Genomic DNA, 17671 nt, shown 5'->3' on the forward strand with positions numbered 1-17671 from the left:
ATCAGAAAAAGACACCGAAACCTTTTGTAATGAACATAATAAAAATGTCAGCCTCAAGTGAAAGGAATTTGTGTCCCGTTGTCATAGTAACACTGAAAACATGAACTTCGGCAGCAGAACATACAGCAGAAGCGGCTTGCGTCTATTCTGGGATTCATAAAATGTTTTCGCTATATGGTTATACAAAATGAAATCTCTGCAGCCAAGTATAATTGCTTTTTGGCAGGGAAAGTGATTATTGAATGTGAAAAGTGTCAACGCTGGTTCCATTTGGTGAAAACAAAAATGTTGTTTTCTTTAAGCGTTTTAATTATGACTTAAAATCAAAGATTCTGTGCAAACTATTTAGAATATGAATAGTAACTTTATTAGGGACCTAGTCTGACAAGCCTGAACAGAAGAATAGACGTTCTTCATGCAAGTTTGCTAGAAACTGTTTAGCGGCTGTAAAGGGTTCAAATCATTGTGTATAATGTGGGTGTTAGCAGTGGTTTAAAGAAAATTAAAACTAAAGTTTCCCTAAAAAGAATCCCTACAGCTTTAGTCATATCAGCTTACCTGTAATGAAGGTGAATGTAAAGGCTAAAATAACAAACATGTTATACATGCTTGTTCCGTACAATGGCATTGCACAGAGCAGCTCCAATTCTCTTCTTTTCGGGTGCCCCACCAGGGTTCCTGGCTCACCTCCAGGCTCAATCCCGAGCTGTGCTGCCTGTCTCTGAGCAAGTGAGGAGAGAGAGAGACAGCAGCACTCAAATCGGAATCACTGTTGCCAATTTACCAGATTGAAATTTACTGACATAACACCTAAAATTTACTGGCACAGTCAAAATTTTACTGGAGTTTCCAAAAGTTACAAAATTACAGTTTTTATGTGCAAATTTCAGCATTTAGGCTACAAACAAGTGCAATATGCAATTAGAAATAAGATTTAAGGTAGATATAAACCACTTGCCGACCGCCACACGACTATTTACTGCAGCAGTCATCCCCTTCTGGGCAAAGCGACGTAGTACTACATTGCTCGCCCACGAGCCTCTAGGGGGCGAGCGCGCGCCGCCGGAGGCGCGCTCCCGCCCCCGCTCGTTCAGTAACATCCCCACGTGAGTGACTGGCGGCTCCGAAGTCCGCCGGCCACTCGCAATCTCCCACTGGAGAGGGAGAAAGGCAGGCGGCTGATGTAAACAAAGCCGCCTGTCATTCTCCCTGAAGTAACTGCAGAGACTGTACGATCCTGCTATGTAGGATTGTATGTCTCTGTGGTTACATCACTAGCCACGCCCCCCCCACAGTTAGAAACACACCCCTAGGGATACATTTAACCCCTTGATCACCAATAAAGTTAACCCCTTCCCTGCCAGTGTCATTTTTACAGTAACAGTGCATATTTATAGCACTGATTACTGTAGTAATGTCACTGGTAACCCCAAAAGTGTAAAAAATGTCAGTTAAGGGTCCGAACTGTCCACCCCAATGTCGCAGTCCCGCAAAAAAAAAAAAATCGCAGATCGCCGCCATTACTCGTTAAAAAAAAAAACAACAAAAATGACAAAAATCTTTCCCTTAGTTAGTAAATGCAATAACTTTTGCGCAAACCAATCAAAATACGCTTTTTGCGATTTTTTTACCAAACATAGGTAGCATAAAACAAATTGGCCTAAAATGTTAAAAAATTTTGATTTTTTACATTTTTTTGGGGAATTTCATATAAAAAAATGTGAAAAATATTGTTATTTTTGCAAAATTGACACTAATTTTTTGTTTATAGCGCATGATCAAAAAATCGCACAGGTGATCAAATACCACCAAAAGAAAGCTCTGTTTGTGGGAAAAAAAGGACGTCAAATTCGTTTAGGTACAGCGTCGCACGACCGCACAATTGTCCATTAAAGTCACGCAGTGCCGAATCGCAAAATAGGCCCTGGTCAGGAAGGGGGTAAAATCTTCCGGGGCTTAAGTGGTTAAAATCCCTGCAGTGTGTATAGATCACCCAGAGGGGAATGTTTTTTTCTCAACAAAAGTTATGCTTTAAAGTGATTCTAAGGGCTGAATGCTTTTTACCTTCATGCATTCTAAGGTAAAAAATCTTCAGTATGCAGCATCCCCCCAGCACCCCCTAATTCTTACCCAAGCCCAATCTAGATCCAGAGATGTGCACGAGAGTAGCTGTTTTCCCAACTCTCTCCCTCCTCATTGGTTTAGACATATTGGCTCCTGCCGCCATCAATCACAGCCAGTTAGTGGGGAGACGGGGGGGCGGGCTCGGGAGTGAGCATACACAAGTGCCCCCATAGCAAGCGACTCTGTATGGTGGGCACTTGGCGGGGGAGGGAGTTGGGTAGGAGCCAGGAGCACTAGCAGTGGACCCAAGAAGAGGAGGACTTGGGCTGCTCTGTGCATAACCACTGCACAGAGTAGGTAAGTATAACATATTTGCTAGTTAAAAAAAATAAAAATAAAGACTGAGCCTTTAGTATTACTTTAACCACTGAGAACCAGCCTGTAATACCTGATTCATTACCAGGACAGTTTTCAGTGCTGTGATCGTTTGACCAACAATTGCTCATGCAACCCTGTACCCAGATTAATTTTAAACCAGATAGAGCTTCCTTTTGGTTGTATTTCATAACTGTTTGGTTTTTTTTTTACTATAATAAAAGTAAAACAGTCCGAAAAAAACAGTTTTCCCTACTGTCTGGTAAAGCCATGGCACAGTGCAATGGTTAAAGTAGAACTAAAGTTAAAAAAATTTTAGTCATCTTGGAAAAATTCAGGGAGGGTTATAACCCCTGTCAGAATTGTTTTTTGTACCATTGGGGACATTTCTTATCACTACCTGTCCCACAGCCAAAACAAGAACTGAGAGCAAAGTGAGGGAAATCCATAGTAGTCACCGGGGTCACCAGAACTAGTGTCCCCATTGGAAGCTTGCTCCTCTCTTTCTGTTCTAGTGACAGCTCATAATTTGGGATTTCCTTTCATTTTTACTGTACTTTTGGCGATAACAAATAGAGAGGGTAAATCTCTCTACCATGCACAAAGACAGCAATAAAAACCTGACTGGTGTTCTAATCCAACCCCAGTCTATCTAAAGCTAAAAAATGCCTTCACTTATATTTTAACCACTTCTAGACCAGAAGGAACTTGCCTCCTTAATGACCAGGCCATTTTTTTGTGATTCGGCACTGCGTTACTTTAATGGACAATTGTGCAGTTGTGCGACGCTGTACCCAAATAAAATTGCTGTCCTTTTTTTCCCACAAATAGAGCTTTCTTTTGGTGGTATTTGATCACCTGGGCAATTTTCATTTTGTGCGCGACAATTCTGAAAAAAAAAAAATCCCAAAATGTAAAAAAAAAAAAAAAAAAATTTTTTTCATTCTTTTATTTACACCAATTTGTATTCTGCTACATATTTTGGGCAAAAATAAGCTTATTTTGATTGGTTTGCGCAAGAGTTATGGCGTCTACAAACTAGGGGAAAGATTTATGTAATTTTTATTTATTTTACTAGTAATGGCGGCGATCTGCGATTTTTAGCAGGAGTGCGACATTGCGGCGCACAGATTGGACCCCTAACTGACATTTTTGACACTTTTGGGGGGGACAAGTGACATTACTACAGTAATCAGTGCTAAAAATATGCACTGTTACTGTAATAATGACACTGGCATGGAAGGGGTTAACCCAGGGGTGATCAAAGGGTTAAGTGTGAGCCTAGGGACATGTTTTCTAACTGTATGGGGGAGGGACTTGTGAAATGAACACTGAGACCTGTGACCCTATATAGAAGGATCACAGGCGCTCTGTGATCATTCCAGAGAGAAGAACGGTCAGATGTGTTTACAACAGCTGACCGTCCTTCTCTCTCAGCGGGGAGAGATCGCGGTTGTCAGGCAGCAATCTGTGCCACCGGTCCCCTGGATCAGCATCCCCGCTGCCTAGTGGGGGCGAGCGCGTGCCACCGGTTGCGTGAGCTCGCCCCCAGGACTGCTCCCGCGAACCGACGTACCCATACACCGGTTTGCGCAGCCGTGCCAGCCTGCCGCAGAATAACTGCAGCGGGCGGTTGGCAAGTGGTTAAAGTGTATCTTTATTCAAAAACTGCTTTTTTATTTATTGTTATTGCATAGAGTGTGATTGGAAATCCAAAAATTTGAGGTTGTCCCATAGAGAGAAAGTGAATACCTGAATTCACTGGTCAGGATTCAGTGAGTCAGGGCTGAATGACTCATTCTCACAGCTTCTCTGGTGCCTTCCCCTGGTCTAGAAGGTTGTAGAAACTTCTAGAGCTGGTGGGTGGTGGTGAGGAAGGGCTGTTTGGAATATTCATGAGGGCCTCAGCCAATTCTCAGTAAAGGGCTGGCAGGGGGCACGACTTACCTTATAAAAAGGCATGAGCCATGCCAGCAAGGTTTGTTAGTGTAGGAAAATTCACTGGACAGGGTTCAGTAAGTCAGGGCTGAATGACTCATCCTCACAGCTTCTCTGGTGCCTTCCCCTGGTCTAGAAGGTTGTAGAAACTTCTAGAGCTGGTGGGTGGTGGAGAGGAAGGGCTGTTTGGAATATTCATGAGGGCCTCAGCCAATTCTCAGTAAAGGGCTGGCAGGGGACACGACTTACCTTATAAAAAGGCATGAGCCATGCCAACAAGGGCAGTCGAGTGGAAGATGGAGATAAAGAGCTGCAGAGACTGTCGATGGCTACATTTGTTTCTTTTTTTAAGTCTTTCTTCTATTTTCATCTGGCGACTTATCCAGTAAGCCTGTTGTTTTTCAAAAGAACAAGCTCTCCAGAAGAATGTTTCTGTTACAGAGATGAGACAAACCATTTAACACTAACATGGGTGCTTACAATGATAAGCTCTTATTTTTTTTCTGTAAAACCCTTATCCGAAAATGAAGAAAACTGTTTGCTGTAACTGCTTATAAAGTATTAGCTGAATATTGGCTTCAGTTTGTTAGTGTATTAAAATGCGCTAGTACACCTGACACTTCCCTCCCCCCAGACTGCAATGCTGCTGTCCAAAGGTGTCTCTATTTCCCTGAATCCAGAGTGGAGGCTCTCCAATACAGGAGGTGTGGTGTTACTGGCCAGATCACCAGGTAAGAACAGAAGGAAGAAAGCCTAAAGACTCGTACACACTATAAGAAAATCGGGTGAACATTTCATCCAAAGAATTTTTGTACGATTTTCGTATAGTGTGTACACAACTTTCCACAGCCGATTCTGAATTTTCGTACGAGAATTCTCTAAGGGACAAACTCCAAAATGTTTCTCTTATACGGAAAACAAAAAAAAAACAATTTTCAGAGAATTTTAGACAAATTTTCGTTCATCGGTTCCGATTTGCTGTGAAACAACAGGGAAAATCGGACGATCGTTCATCCGATTTTCTTATAGCGTGTACCCCACTTAAAAAAGAAAACTGATGCAGCCACCACATCTAATGATTGGTAAGCTGCAATATATCATATTATTGGCTTTGGGTTTAATACGGCTTTAATTTGTCAGTCAAGTCTATCCCAATCTGCTAATCTAAAGGCCCGTACAAACGATAAGAAAATAAAATTTTGTACGACAAATTATCTGCCGATTTTCTGATCGTTAATATGGTGCTTTCGACAGCCGATTCCAACTTTTCAGACAATAAAAACTGAAGGTGCAGGCTCTAAATTTTTTATCGTACGTGGACATAAAAAACATGTCCCTAGGCTCACACTTAACCCTTTGATCAACCCTGGGTTAACCCCTTCCCTGCCAGTGTCATTAGTACAGTAGCAGTGCATATTTTTACCACTGATTACTGTAGTAATGTCACTGGTCCCCCCAAAAGTGTCAAAAATGTCAGTTAGGGGTCCGATCTGTCTGCCGCAATGTCACAGTCCCGCTAAAAATCGCTGATCCCTGCCATTACTAGTAAAAAAAAAAAAAAACTATTAAAATGACATAAATCTTTCCCATAATTAGTAGACGAGATAACTTTAGCGAAAACCAATCAAAATATGCTTATTGCAATTTTTTTACAAAAATATGTAGCAGAAAACAAATTGGCCTAAAATGTTATAAAAATTAGATTTTTACATTTTTATTTCGGGAATGTTATATAGCAGAATGTGAAAAATATTGGTTTTTTTTTTTTCAGAATTGTCGCTCTTTTTTGTTTATAGAGCAAAAAATAAAAATCGCAGAGGTGATCAAATACCACCAAAAGAAAGCTCTATTTGTGGGGAAAAAAAAGACATCAATTTTATTTATATTTATATATAGCGACCGTGCAATTGTCCGTTAAACCAACGCTGTGCCGAATCGCAAAAAATGGCCTGGTCATTAAGGGGGAAGTGGTCCAGAAGTGGTTAAGGTGACGTTATGATGGTACAATAAGCAAAGTGCAGCACGCGTTTTGTATTTCTCTGTATTATACGTTACACAAGCTTCGCACAGGTTAAGATTCCTTTGCAAACATTATTCTAAATATTTAGCTCCTGCAAAGCAATATAATAGAATGTGATTCCATCTCTATACCCTGCTGGCCAAACACTGCTCCTTTCCTGGCTCATTGTGTGTGAACCTGGTCCGACTGTGCTGCGTCACCACTTGTAGAAAGGTTGTCAGGTACACAAACCACAGGCTCCCACACACACAATGGCTCAATCAGTTCTGGTAAAACCGGCTTTCACATTCCAAACAGAGGAGGACAAGAGAAGTCCAAGGGACCATGGCAACACAAAACAGGGATGGGGCGTTCTCTAAAAGTGGACTTCAGAAGATGGATGCCCCAGCAGTGTCCTGTATCTGTGAGCTGTGCGACTGTGGGTGAGATAAGAAAATAGGACTTTTTTTTGTATCTTGTTTTGTATGCTTTACAATTGACACCATAATGGTGGAGAGGATAACATTCTGTCTTCACATTCAATCAATGCATTCAAGTTTATTGAATGACATGAGATCCTGAACACAGCATTGTTTGGTGTTCTTTCTGAAAATATGAATTTAATTACTTGTGTGTTAGGTGAAGTAGAGTCATATATTCATAAACCTGGATATTAACAAGGTAATAGATATAAAATACCTATAATATACCGCTGCGGGGGGTTGGCCTGGACTGACAAATCTTTTTATTTAGGATGACAATGCAGTAGATGTTCTTTTGCCTTTTCTAAAATGTCTGTATTAACCACTTTACCACCGGAGGATTTTGCTGTCTTACGTCTGGGCCACTTTTTGTGATTCGGCGCTGTGCGAATTTAACTGACAATTGCGCGGTCGTGCGACGTCATACCCAAACAAAATTTACGTCCTTTTTTTCCCACAAACAGAGATTTCTTTTGGTGGTATTTGATCACCTGTGTGATTTTTCATTTTTGCGCTATAAACAAAAAAAGAGCGTAAATTTTGAAAAAATAACAATATTTTTCACATTTTTTTATATGAAATTCCTCCAAAAAAAATGTAAAAATCAAATTTTTTTAAAATTTTTGGCTAATTTGTTTTCTGCTACCTATATTTGGTAAAAAAAAATCACAATAAGCGTATTTTGATTGGTTTGCGCAAAAGTTATTGCGTTTACTAACTAAGGGAAAGATTTCTGTCATTTTTGGTGTTTTTTTTTTTTTAACGAGTAATGGCGGCGATCAGCGATTTTTTTTTGCGGGACTGCGACATTGCAGCGGACAGATCGGACCCTTGACTGACATTTTTGACACTTTTGGGGGTACCAGTGACATTACTACAGTAATCAGTGCTATACATATGCACTGTTACTGTAAAAATGACACTGGCAGGGAAGGGGTTCATTTTATTGGAGAGGGAGGGGTTAATATATGCCTGGTGCTTACTAACGTGTGTGGGGGGAGGTGACTGAGTGACACAGGGACAGATCGCAGGTTCAGCTATGCTGAACCCTGCAATCTGACCCTGCCTGTCACTTAGGAGATCCGCCCGCTTGTGTTTACACAAGCGGGCGGATCTCCAGACCCGATTCCCCGATGATCGGGGAAGAGCGGCGGCGATCGCCACCGCTCCTCCCCTGGCCCGACTCCTGCTGTGACTGAATACACAAGGGGAGGAGTCCAGCGACGTAGGTCTACGTCGCTGGACGGGAACGAGCCACTTTGCCGCAGTACGGTCAACGTGACTGGTCGGCAAGTGGTTAAACGCCTCCTGGTTTAACATCTCTTATTATAGGTTTTACAAATCCTTTTTTTGTTGTTGTTGTACAATGTCTCCACAGTAAATGAATATATAAAGGGTTAAGCTGGCTATAAATTGTATAACTTTCTTTTACAATTTTACTTTACATAGTTACTTAGTTAAGTTGAAAAAAGACACAAGTCCATCAGACTCAACCAATAAAAAAACATTAATAAAAAACAGTAAAGAAAACCCAACCATATAATCCCATATACACAATCCTATACCTGCAGTTGATCCATAGGAAGGCGATAAACCCCAGCAAAGCATGATCCAATTTGCTACAGCAGGGGGAAAAAAATCCTTCTTGATTTGCTAAAACCCAAACACTTTCAAATTGTATGCAATCAGGAAGGCCCTTTAACCACTTCAGGAACGGAAGATTTTCCCCCTTAATGACCAGGCCATTTTTTGCGGTTGGGCACTGCGTTACTTTAACAGACTATTGCGCTGACGTGCGACCTTGTACCCAAATAAAATTGATGTCCCTTTTTTTCCCACAAATAGAGCTTTCTTTTGGTGGTATTTGAGCACCTGTGCGATTTTTTTTTTTTTTGCGCTATAAAAAAAAAAAAAAAAACAGAGCGACAATTCTGAAAAAAAAAAAAAACAATATTTTACACATATCTGCTATATAACATTCCCAATAAAAAAAAAAAATGTAAAAATCTATTTTTTTCATCATTTTACACCAATTTGTATTCTGCTACATATTTTTGATAAAAAAAAAATCCCAATAGGCGTATTTTGATTGGTTTGCGCAAAAGTTATCGTGTCTACAAACCAAGGGAAAGATTTATGTCATTTTTATTTTATTTTATTTTTTTTATGAGTAATGGCGGCGATCTGCATTTTTTTAGTAGGACTACGACATTGCGGTGGACAGATCGTACCCCTAACTGACATTTTTGACACTTTTGGGGGGGGGGGGGACCAGTGACATTTCTATAGTAATCAGTGCTAAAAATATGCACTGTTACTGTAATAATGACACTGGCATGGAAGGAGTTAACCTAGGGGTGATTAAAGGGTTAAATGTGAGCCTAGGGGAGTATGGGGGAGGGACTTGTGAAATGAACACAGAGACCTGTGATCCTATATAGGAGGATCACAGACGTTCTGTGATCATTTCAGAGAGAACAGCGGTCTGCTGTGTTTACAACAGCAGGCCGTCATTCTCTGTCAGCGGGAAGCGATCGCGGGTGCCTGACAGCAATCGGTGCCACCGGTCCTATGGATCGACATCCCCGCTGCCTAGTGGGGGCCCGCCGCCAGGAGCGTTCCCAGGAACCGCCGTGCAGGTACGGCTATTCGCGCAGCCGAACCAGCCTGCTGCAGTATATATAAAGGGTTAAGCTGGCTATGCATTATATAACTATCTTGTACAATTTTACTTTAGATTTGCTAAAACCATATAAAATGAGGTCAAGCCTAAACATTTTCAATTTGTATGCAAGCAGGAAGGCCCTTTAACTACATAGCTGAAGGTACATTTAAAGGAAATTGAATATGAAAATTGTATAATGTATGGCTAGCTTATGTTCACCTCTACCAAAAAAACTGCAATGTAAATAAGGGGCGTCTGTAGATAAAAATATACTGTGCAACTTTGATAAGGTGACCAGATTTTTAAACTGAAATCCGGGGACATATTTTTTTTTTTTTTATTGGCAAATGGCACAGGACTGTATAATACACAGAGTGCTGGGCACAGGACAGCATAATACACAGAGCACTGGGCACAGGACTGCATAATACACAGAGTGCTGGGCACAGGACAGCATAATACACAGAGCACTGGCCACAGGACTGCATAATACACAGAGGGCTGCGCACAGGACTACATAATACAAAGAGTGCTGGGCACAGGACTACATAATACACAGAGTGCTGGGCACAGGACTACATAATACAAAGAGTGCTGGGCACAGGACAGCATAATACACAGAGCACTGGGCACAGGACTGCATAATACACAGAGGGCTGGGCACAGGACTACATAATACACAGAGTGCTGGGCACAGGACAGCATAATACACAGAGCACTGGGCACAGGACTGCATAATACACAAATTGCTGGGCACAGGACAGCATAATACACAGAGCACTGGGCACTGGGCATAGGACTGCATGATACACAGAGCACTGGGCACAGGACTACATAATACACAGAGCGCTGGGCACAGGACTGCATAATACACAGAGCGCTGGGCACAGGACTACATAATACACAGAGCACTGGGCACTGGGCATAGGACTGCATGATACACAGAGCACTGGGCACAGGACTACATAATACACAGAGCGCTGGGCACAGGACTGCATAATACACAGAGCGCTGGGCACAGGACTACATAATACACAGACCACTGGGCACAGGACTGCATAATACACAGAGCACTGGGCACAGGACTACATAATACACAGAGCGCTGGGTACAGGACTACAATTGGGTACAGGACTGCATAATACACAGAGTGCTGGGTACAGGACTACATAATACACAGAGCACTGGGCACAGGACTGCCTAATACACAGAGCGCTGGGTACAGGACTGCATAATACACAGAGCGCTGGGCACAGGACAACATAATACACAGAGCACTGGGCACAGGACTGCATAATACACAGAGCATTGGGCAAAGGACTACACAATATACAGAACACTGGGCACAGGACTGCATAATACACAAAGCGCTGGACACAGGACTACATAATACACAGAGTGCTGGGCACAGGACTGCATAATACACAGAGCGCTGGGTACAGGACTACATAATACACAGAGCACTGGGCACAGGACTACATAATACACAGAGCGCTGGGTACAGGACTACATAATACACAGAGCACTGGGTACAGGACTACATAATATGTGTATGGAAAAAAGGTGCGCTGGTCTGTGATTAAGCTGCTACCAGAAAAAAATTGTAAAATGTGTGAATGTGGATGGTGCGCTAAATCCAATAAAACATAAACGAATAAAAGTGACCAAAGCAAATATAATCATAAAGTCCCAAAGTGATGAAACTCCTTCGATTATGAAATATGGTGACACAAAAACAAGTGTGAATGAAGGTGATGCTTCAAATAATAGTGTTGAAATCCCTCCACCTGGTGAAATTCCTCCTTACCGGGCAGATATTAGGTAAGTGCAAAATCTATAATGTTGTGACCACACAAAAGAAATGTGCTCTTCACCATCCGTGCAGAAACCAAGATGGCCTCTTACCAGAACGATATTTAAATGGCGCTCTGTGAAATCATGGGGATTATCAAGCTGCTTCTCTCCATACAAATAGGTGTAGCAGATTCCCAAGGTTCATCAGGGCTTATATCATCCTCTCCAACATGTAAATGCAAAGCAATAATGGCCAATAGTGCATTACCCTTTTCAAAGCATTTATTAAAGAAAAAAAATGCACTTACATGTAGATGGTATATTCTCGCTTGAAACAATAATACAGAGCAATGAGGAATTCTATGATACTCGTGTCCGGCTGCAGCGCGGACTCCGAGTGACGCTGTGATGGCACGCCTCCTTGCTGACGCGTTCCTCCGATTGGATGTCTTCAGAGATAGGAGGTGTTTGCACGCCGTCACATCCGCAACTTTTATGTAAAAGGAAACCACCATGCTTCCGGTGTCTCCTCTGCTGCCACTCCCAGCGATGTCTCCACGCTACTTCGTCCCCCCGGTACAGGACTACATAATACACAGAGTGCTGGGTACAGGACTGCATAATACACAGAGTGCTGGGTACAGCACTGCATAATACACAGAGTGCTGGGTACAGCACTGCATAATATACAGAGTGCTGGGTACAGGACTACATAATACACAAAGTGCTGGGTACAGGACTACATAATACACAAAGTGCTGGGTACAGCACTGCATAATACACAGAGTGCTGGGTACAGCACTGCATAATACACAGAGTGCTGGGTACAGGACTGCATAATACACAGAGTGCTGGGTACAGGACTGCATAATACACAGAGTGCTGGGTACAGGACTACATAATACACAAAGTGCTGGGTACAGCACTGCATAATACACAGAGTGCTGGGTACAGGACTGCATAATACACAGAGTGCTGGGTACAGGACTGCATAATACACAGAGTGCTGGGTACAGGACTACATAATACACAAAGTGCTGGGTACAGCACTGCATAATACACAGAGTGCTGGGTACAGGACTGCATAATACACAGAGTGCTGGGTACAGGACTACATAATACACAAAGTGCTGGGTACAGCACTGCATAATACACAGAGTGCTGGGTACAGGACTGCATAATACACAGAGTGCTGGGCACAGGACTACATACTTCACAGAGCGCTGGGCACAAAACTGCATAACACACAGAGTGCTGGGCACAGGACTACATACTACACAGAGCGCTGGGCACAAAACTGCATAACACACAGAGCGCTGAGCACAGGACTATATAATATACAGGAGGGTGTTAGGCATAGAATCCAGGGTTCAGAGGTTTGCTATGCACAGATGACACTTCTGCTCCCACATCTTTAGCTCACCTCTGTGCCCTTCTCTCACAGATTATCTCTGCAGTCACCTCTTAGCCCTTCCCCCACAAAAGCTAAACTCTCCATCTCTCCATGCAGCTGCTTCAGCTCTGCCTCTGCTCCCCCACTGTCCTCACCCGTGTACAAACAGACCCCCCCCCGCTCCATCAACTCATCTTCCGGTTTCAGCCCTCCACACAGTAAATTTTTGGCTCTGCCACTAAACAGCAGCAGGAGCGTCAGTGATATTGTCCAGCAGGGGGCGTCTGCATTTGAGCCACCAGACTGTTTCTCAGCCAGCATGGGATGCCCTGTCTACATTAATCCGGCCCTGAATCCGGGGACAAAACCGGGGACAAAACCGGGGACAGACTTAGACCGGGGACAGTGTCCTCAATCCGGGGACTGTCCCTGGGAACCAGGGACGTCTGGTCACTCTAAACTTTGACCTAAGTTGATCAATGCCCCTACTATAGTTGTGGGCCAGTGTTTCTCAACTTTTTCCAGTCAGGGCACCCTTGAAAAGTATTTTCAGTCTCGAGGCACCCCAGTCTAAGGCTTGGATCACATTACTGCGATTCACCAAATCCACGCAAAATCACACACGTTCCTGACATGCAGACAAACGCACTGCTCTTTACCAGACATGCAGGGATGTCATTATTCCTAATGGTACTCCCCGCATTAGCAAATGTGGTGCATTTTCTGTTCAGCGCAATTAGAAAAAAAGATAAGGGAATTCTTTCCCTGTGTTTCTGTGGGGCAGCCCACTGAAATAAATGTGCTACCGTATCAGCATGCAGCTGCACAGATGTGAACAAAGGGCTTGTTTATAGGTGAGGTTGAGGGGTGGTAAAACCACATGCTTTAGCTGTGTTTTTACCACCCCTAACTGCTCCCCCTTTAGCTGCAAAAGAAGCAGCTGGAGGGTACACATGCTGTGGCTGTGTCTGTAAGAATACGCCCAGGTGAATGGGGCTGTGCTTCAACCACCCCACGACTGTGTGCACTGAACATAGTTGCAGCATAGTGATGATGCATTTAGGGGGTTAAAACAAGAGGTGAGGAGGCAACATATTGCCTCTTCACTGCCAGTCAAATGTCTCTGAAAAGCAATCTGAGCATGGATCACTTTATAGAGGAACTGCCTTTTTTTGATGGTACTATGGACAAGCCATAAAAAAAAAAAAAAAATCAGTTCTGGTCGTACAGAAATAGAGCATCAAGATTAAAAATAAAGTGAATACATGCAGACACATATACAGTATCTCACAAAAGTGAGTACACCCCTCACATTTTTGTAAATATTTTATTATATATTTTCATGTGACAACACTAAAGAAATTAGATTTTGCTACAATGTAAAGTAGTGAGTGTACAGCTTGTATAACAGTGTAAATTTGCTATCCCCTCAAAATAACAACACACAGCCATGTCAAACCGATGACAAGCAAAAAAAAAGGCAGTTCTTCTATAAAACGATCCATGCTCAGCTTGCTTTTCAGAGACATTTGACAGGCAGTGAAGAGGCAATATGTTGCCTCCTCACCTCCTGTTTTTACCCCCTAAATGCATCATCACTATGCTGCAACTGTGTTCAGTGCACACAGTTGTGGGGAGGTTGCAGCAAAAAATGTGAGGGGTGTACTGACTTTTGTGAGATACTGTACATGCACACACAGATACACATGCATATACATGCGCACACACATATACATACATACACATACATGCATACACACACGCATATAAATGCGCACATACACACACACACGCACACATATATATAAACACACATACAAATAGCCTTTTAAAAAAATGGCATTACTTACTTTCACTCTACTTGTCGGGTACTGCACTTTTAGGGGAAAGCAGAGAGCATTAATTTTGAAACGTGTAAACACAGTCTGGCCCGAGCTCCTGAAGTGCCGATTGACAGTGCGGCTGAGGATCAGGGAGCTCGGTGTCATGTGACAGCCTTTCTTTTCCAAGATCCCCCGGCACCCCTGGCGACCTCAGGGTGCACCCCGGTTCAGAAAGGCTAGTGTAGGCCATTAACATACTTTATGAACAACCAGAAAAACAAACAATGGTACTGGCACCAAGGAAGAACATTTAGGACCAACTGGTTCTGCTGAAAGACAGTTAGAAAGGACACAATCTCTATATGATATACTGTATGTAGGGTCCATAAAAATGTCCATTAGAGAATGTCCATAATTTTTCAAAGTCCATATGCAGGTCACTTGGGAGGCAGCTTTGCATGCAAGCAAGAAGGGGCTTGAGGACAGCTGAGAAAAGAGCACAGGCACCAAACTAAGTGCAGCATATAGGGCTTTATTGATAAAAACAGATGTATTGGTACTTACATACAATGTAAGTATCAGGGGCAAATGAACATGGTAAGCGCTGTTAATATTCATCCCTGTCCATGGAGTGGAAGATCAGGTTGGCTTCTTGCAGTTGTGGCTTCTAGGGATGCTGCCAGTGGTGGTCGGCACTTCCTCTGGGCACGAGCGCCTCCTCCTGACGTCACTACCCGGAAGTGATGGGGTGCCGTAGGTGACGTGTTTGCGGAGCATGCGCTCCTTCTTCAGGCCTATACAGCGCCATGTTAGATGAGGGAATTTATAAGACCAGAGGGGAGTCGCTGTGTCCTAACTTCCAGCAGTTCCTCTCAATACAGCAATCCTAAACTACACCATAGTGATGTGCTGGGCATGCGGGATAAGATGGAAATACGTATTATATAGCCTAATGTAAAATATACCCTAAATAGCAGACGGCAGCAAAGTGACAGGTACCATTGTACATATTGGGAAAGAATAAAGAATAATGAAAAATAATAAGAAATAAAACTGCAAAAAAAATATACACAGAAATAAATAAATACAAATGAACAGAACAACGAGAAAACAAATATAAATGAGGTTGATCGATAAAAATTATAAGGAAAAAAAAATAAGGATTGATAAATATAATGTCAGTCTAAAATTGTTGAGTGACCACAATAAAGGGAAACAAGTATATGAAAATTATTATGGAAAATCCTGAAAAATGCATAAGGATGGGAGAGGGATGATGGAGGGGGCGTGGGGGATGATTTAGATGAGAGTGTTAACCAAAATTTCCTCATTAAGTCCCCCTAGAGCCAAAGTATCTAGGATATATATCCAATACGTTTCTCTCTAGCAGAGACGCTTAAAACGCTCTGCTGTGGGCAAAGTGCCTGGTATGGATTCTATAATCCACACTCTGAGTCCCACAGAAGATTTTTCATGGTATTCCAAAATGAGTCGGGGAACACCGTGCTTATCGCCCCCTCCTTCTATGAAGCGACCCTGTTCCCTGAACCTTTTGCTCAGAGTGCGGATGGTCCTCCCTACATAAAATAGGCCACAAGGACAAGTTAGGCAATATACCACCAATTCAGTGAACAATTATAGAAATTCCTGACAGAATAGGTTTTGCCTTTGACTATAAAGTCCTTTTGACCGTGAGACACATGTTTGCATGTGAGGCAAAGTGCCTTGAGGCATTGATACATGCCTGTAAGTGGGATAAGGCATAATTCCTGTGTGAGTGGCTTTTCTAAACGCTTCAGCTAGCTTGGGGCCAATAAGCTTTTCACGTTTCTGGCTTCAGCCTCTGCCTATAAGCGATCTTGGGTTTCGATGGCAGGGTGTTTTTTTTTTTTTTTTATCCACACCTTAAAAACATCCTGCCTTCAAAACCCAAGAAACCCAAGATCGTTTAAAGGAAAGCCATAAATGTGAAAAGCTTAGTGACCCCGAGGAATATGATATGTTGAGGTAATATACACTTTCAAATGAGATCTGGTGTATATTCCTGCTCAATAGTTGCTAATTTCATTTATTTTTAATTATACAAAAGTGGAGCTTAACGCTTTATAAACGCAGAAAACTGTTACTATAGAAAATCTTGATCTCTTTACAGGCGACATAAACATCATAAAGGCTGCAAGAAACAACAAAGAGTTCAGCGAAGAGAGACTAACGGAAATTGTTATATCACCCACTATAAGGCCACCTTTAATGCACCAAGCCGTGAGTGATGACTTTCTGTAAAGTACTTGATGTGAAATATATGTAATCTGAGAAATGATATCTACCGTATTTTCCGGCGTATAAGACGACTGGGCGTATAAGACGACCCCCCTAATTTTCATCTACCGGTAATACTTATACTTAGGTTACCTTGGAGATATTATACTCGGCGTATAAGACGACCCCCCTTTTTTGGGCGATTTTTTTGAGGTTCAAAAGTAGTCTTATACGCCAGAAAATACAGTATATTGTTTGTGTAGCCAGTCATGCTAAGCAGATAGATTAATAGTCTGACAGACTATTATTAAATTAAATATCTCTTAGTTGCACGCTATAATTATCTGCATTGTAAATGTTCTGAAGACTTTGGAAATAAAGCTTAACTCCAGGGAAAAAATAGAATTGAATTGAGCACTACTCAGCCTATCACAGGAAGTCCAGTAAATGACTTTCTCTGATTGGCTGAAATGGAGATCATGACATCATCCACCCGCCTCTCCACCAGTTAATCAGAGGAAGACCTGTATTCATTTACTAAATACAAAGCTTCCTGTGAATGGCTAAGCAGAGCTCAGCTCAATTCGATTTTGTTCTAGGAATGGGACAGGAAATCCCTGTACTGTTGCCGGGACACAGTGCTGAATACTGTTTGTAGATCATGCTACATACAGTTTATACTGCACTCCCAGCGGTATTATCTGTTAATGAAGCAAATGGTTTGTTTGGACCAGCTTGGTCCAAACAAACTTATTAAAATCACAAAAACCTGGAGTTGGACTTTAAGTTAAGCAGCACATACTATACTTTTCTAACTGAAGAAATAGCGTTTTTTTCAAGACTAGTCAGTCTCGGAAGAGTGTAGAGTGTGTAATGAAT

At 42.3% G+C, this 17671-nt stretch overlaps 1 protein-coding gene across 3 annotated transcripts in view; it reads left to right on the forward strand.

Moving 5' to 3' along the window:
- The first annotated feature begins 6650 nt into the window (after nucleotides 1–6650).
- The window catches only part of LOC309568410 (uncharacterized protein), a 54002-nt gene continuing 42981 nt past the window's right edge, over nucleotides 6651–17671 (forward strand). Inside the window, exons 1-2 of one of the 3 annotated variants that reach the window (XM_082274070.1) lie at nucleotides 6651–6819; nucleotides 16686–16795. In XM_082274070.1, the coding sequence (XP_082130196.1) occupies nucleotides 6722–6819; nucleotides 16686–16795 (208 nt within the window). In that variant the 5' untranslated portion in view covers nucleotides 6651–6721. The remainder of the gene's footprint in view (nucleotides 6820–16685; nucleotides 16796–17671) is intronic. The other 2 variants (XM_082274071.1, XM_082274072.1) reach the window with 2 other exon arrangements.

This window comes from Pelophylax lessonae (assembly GCF_965119305.1).
Source record: "Pelophylax lessonae genome assembly, chromosome: 12".
NCBI classification, from domain to species: Eukaryota; Metazoa; Chordata; class Amphibia; order Anura; family Ranidae; genus Pelophylax; species Pelophylax lessonae.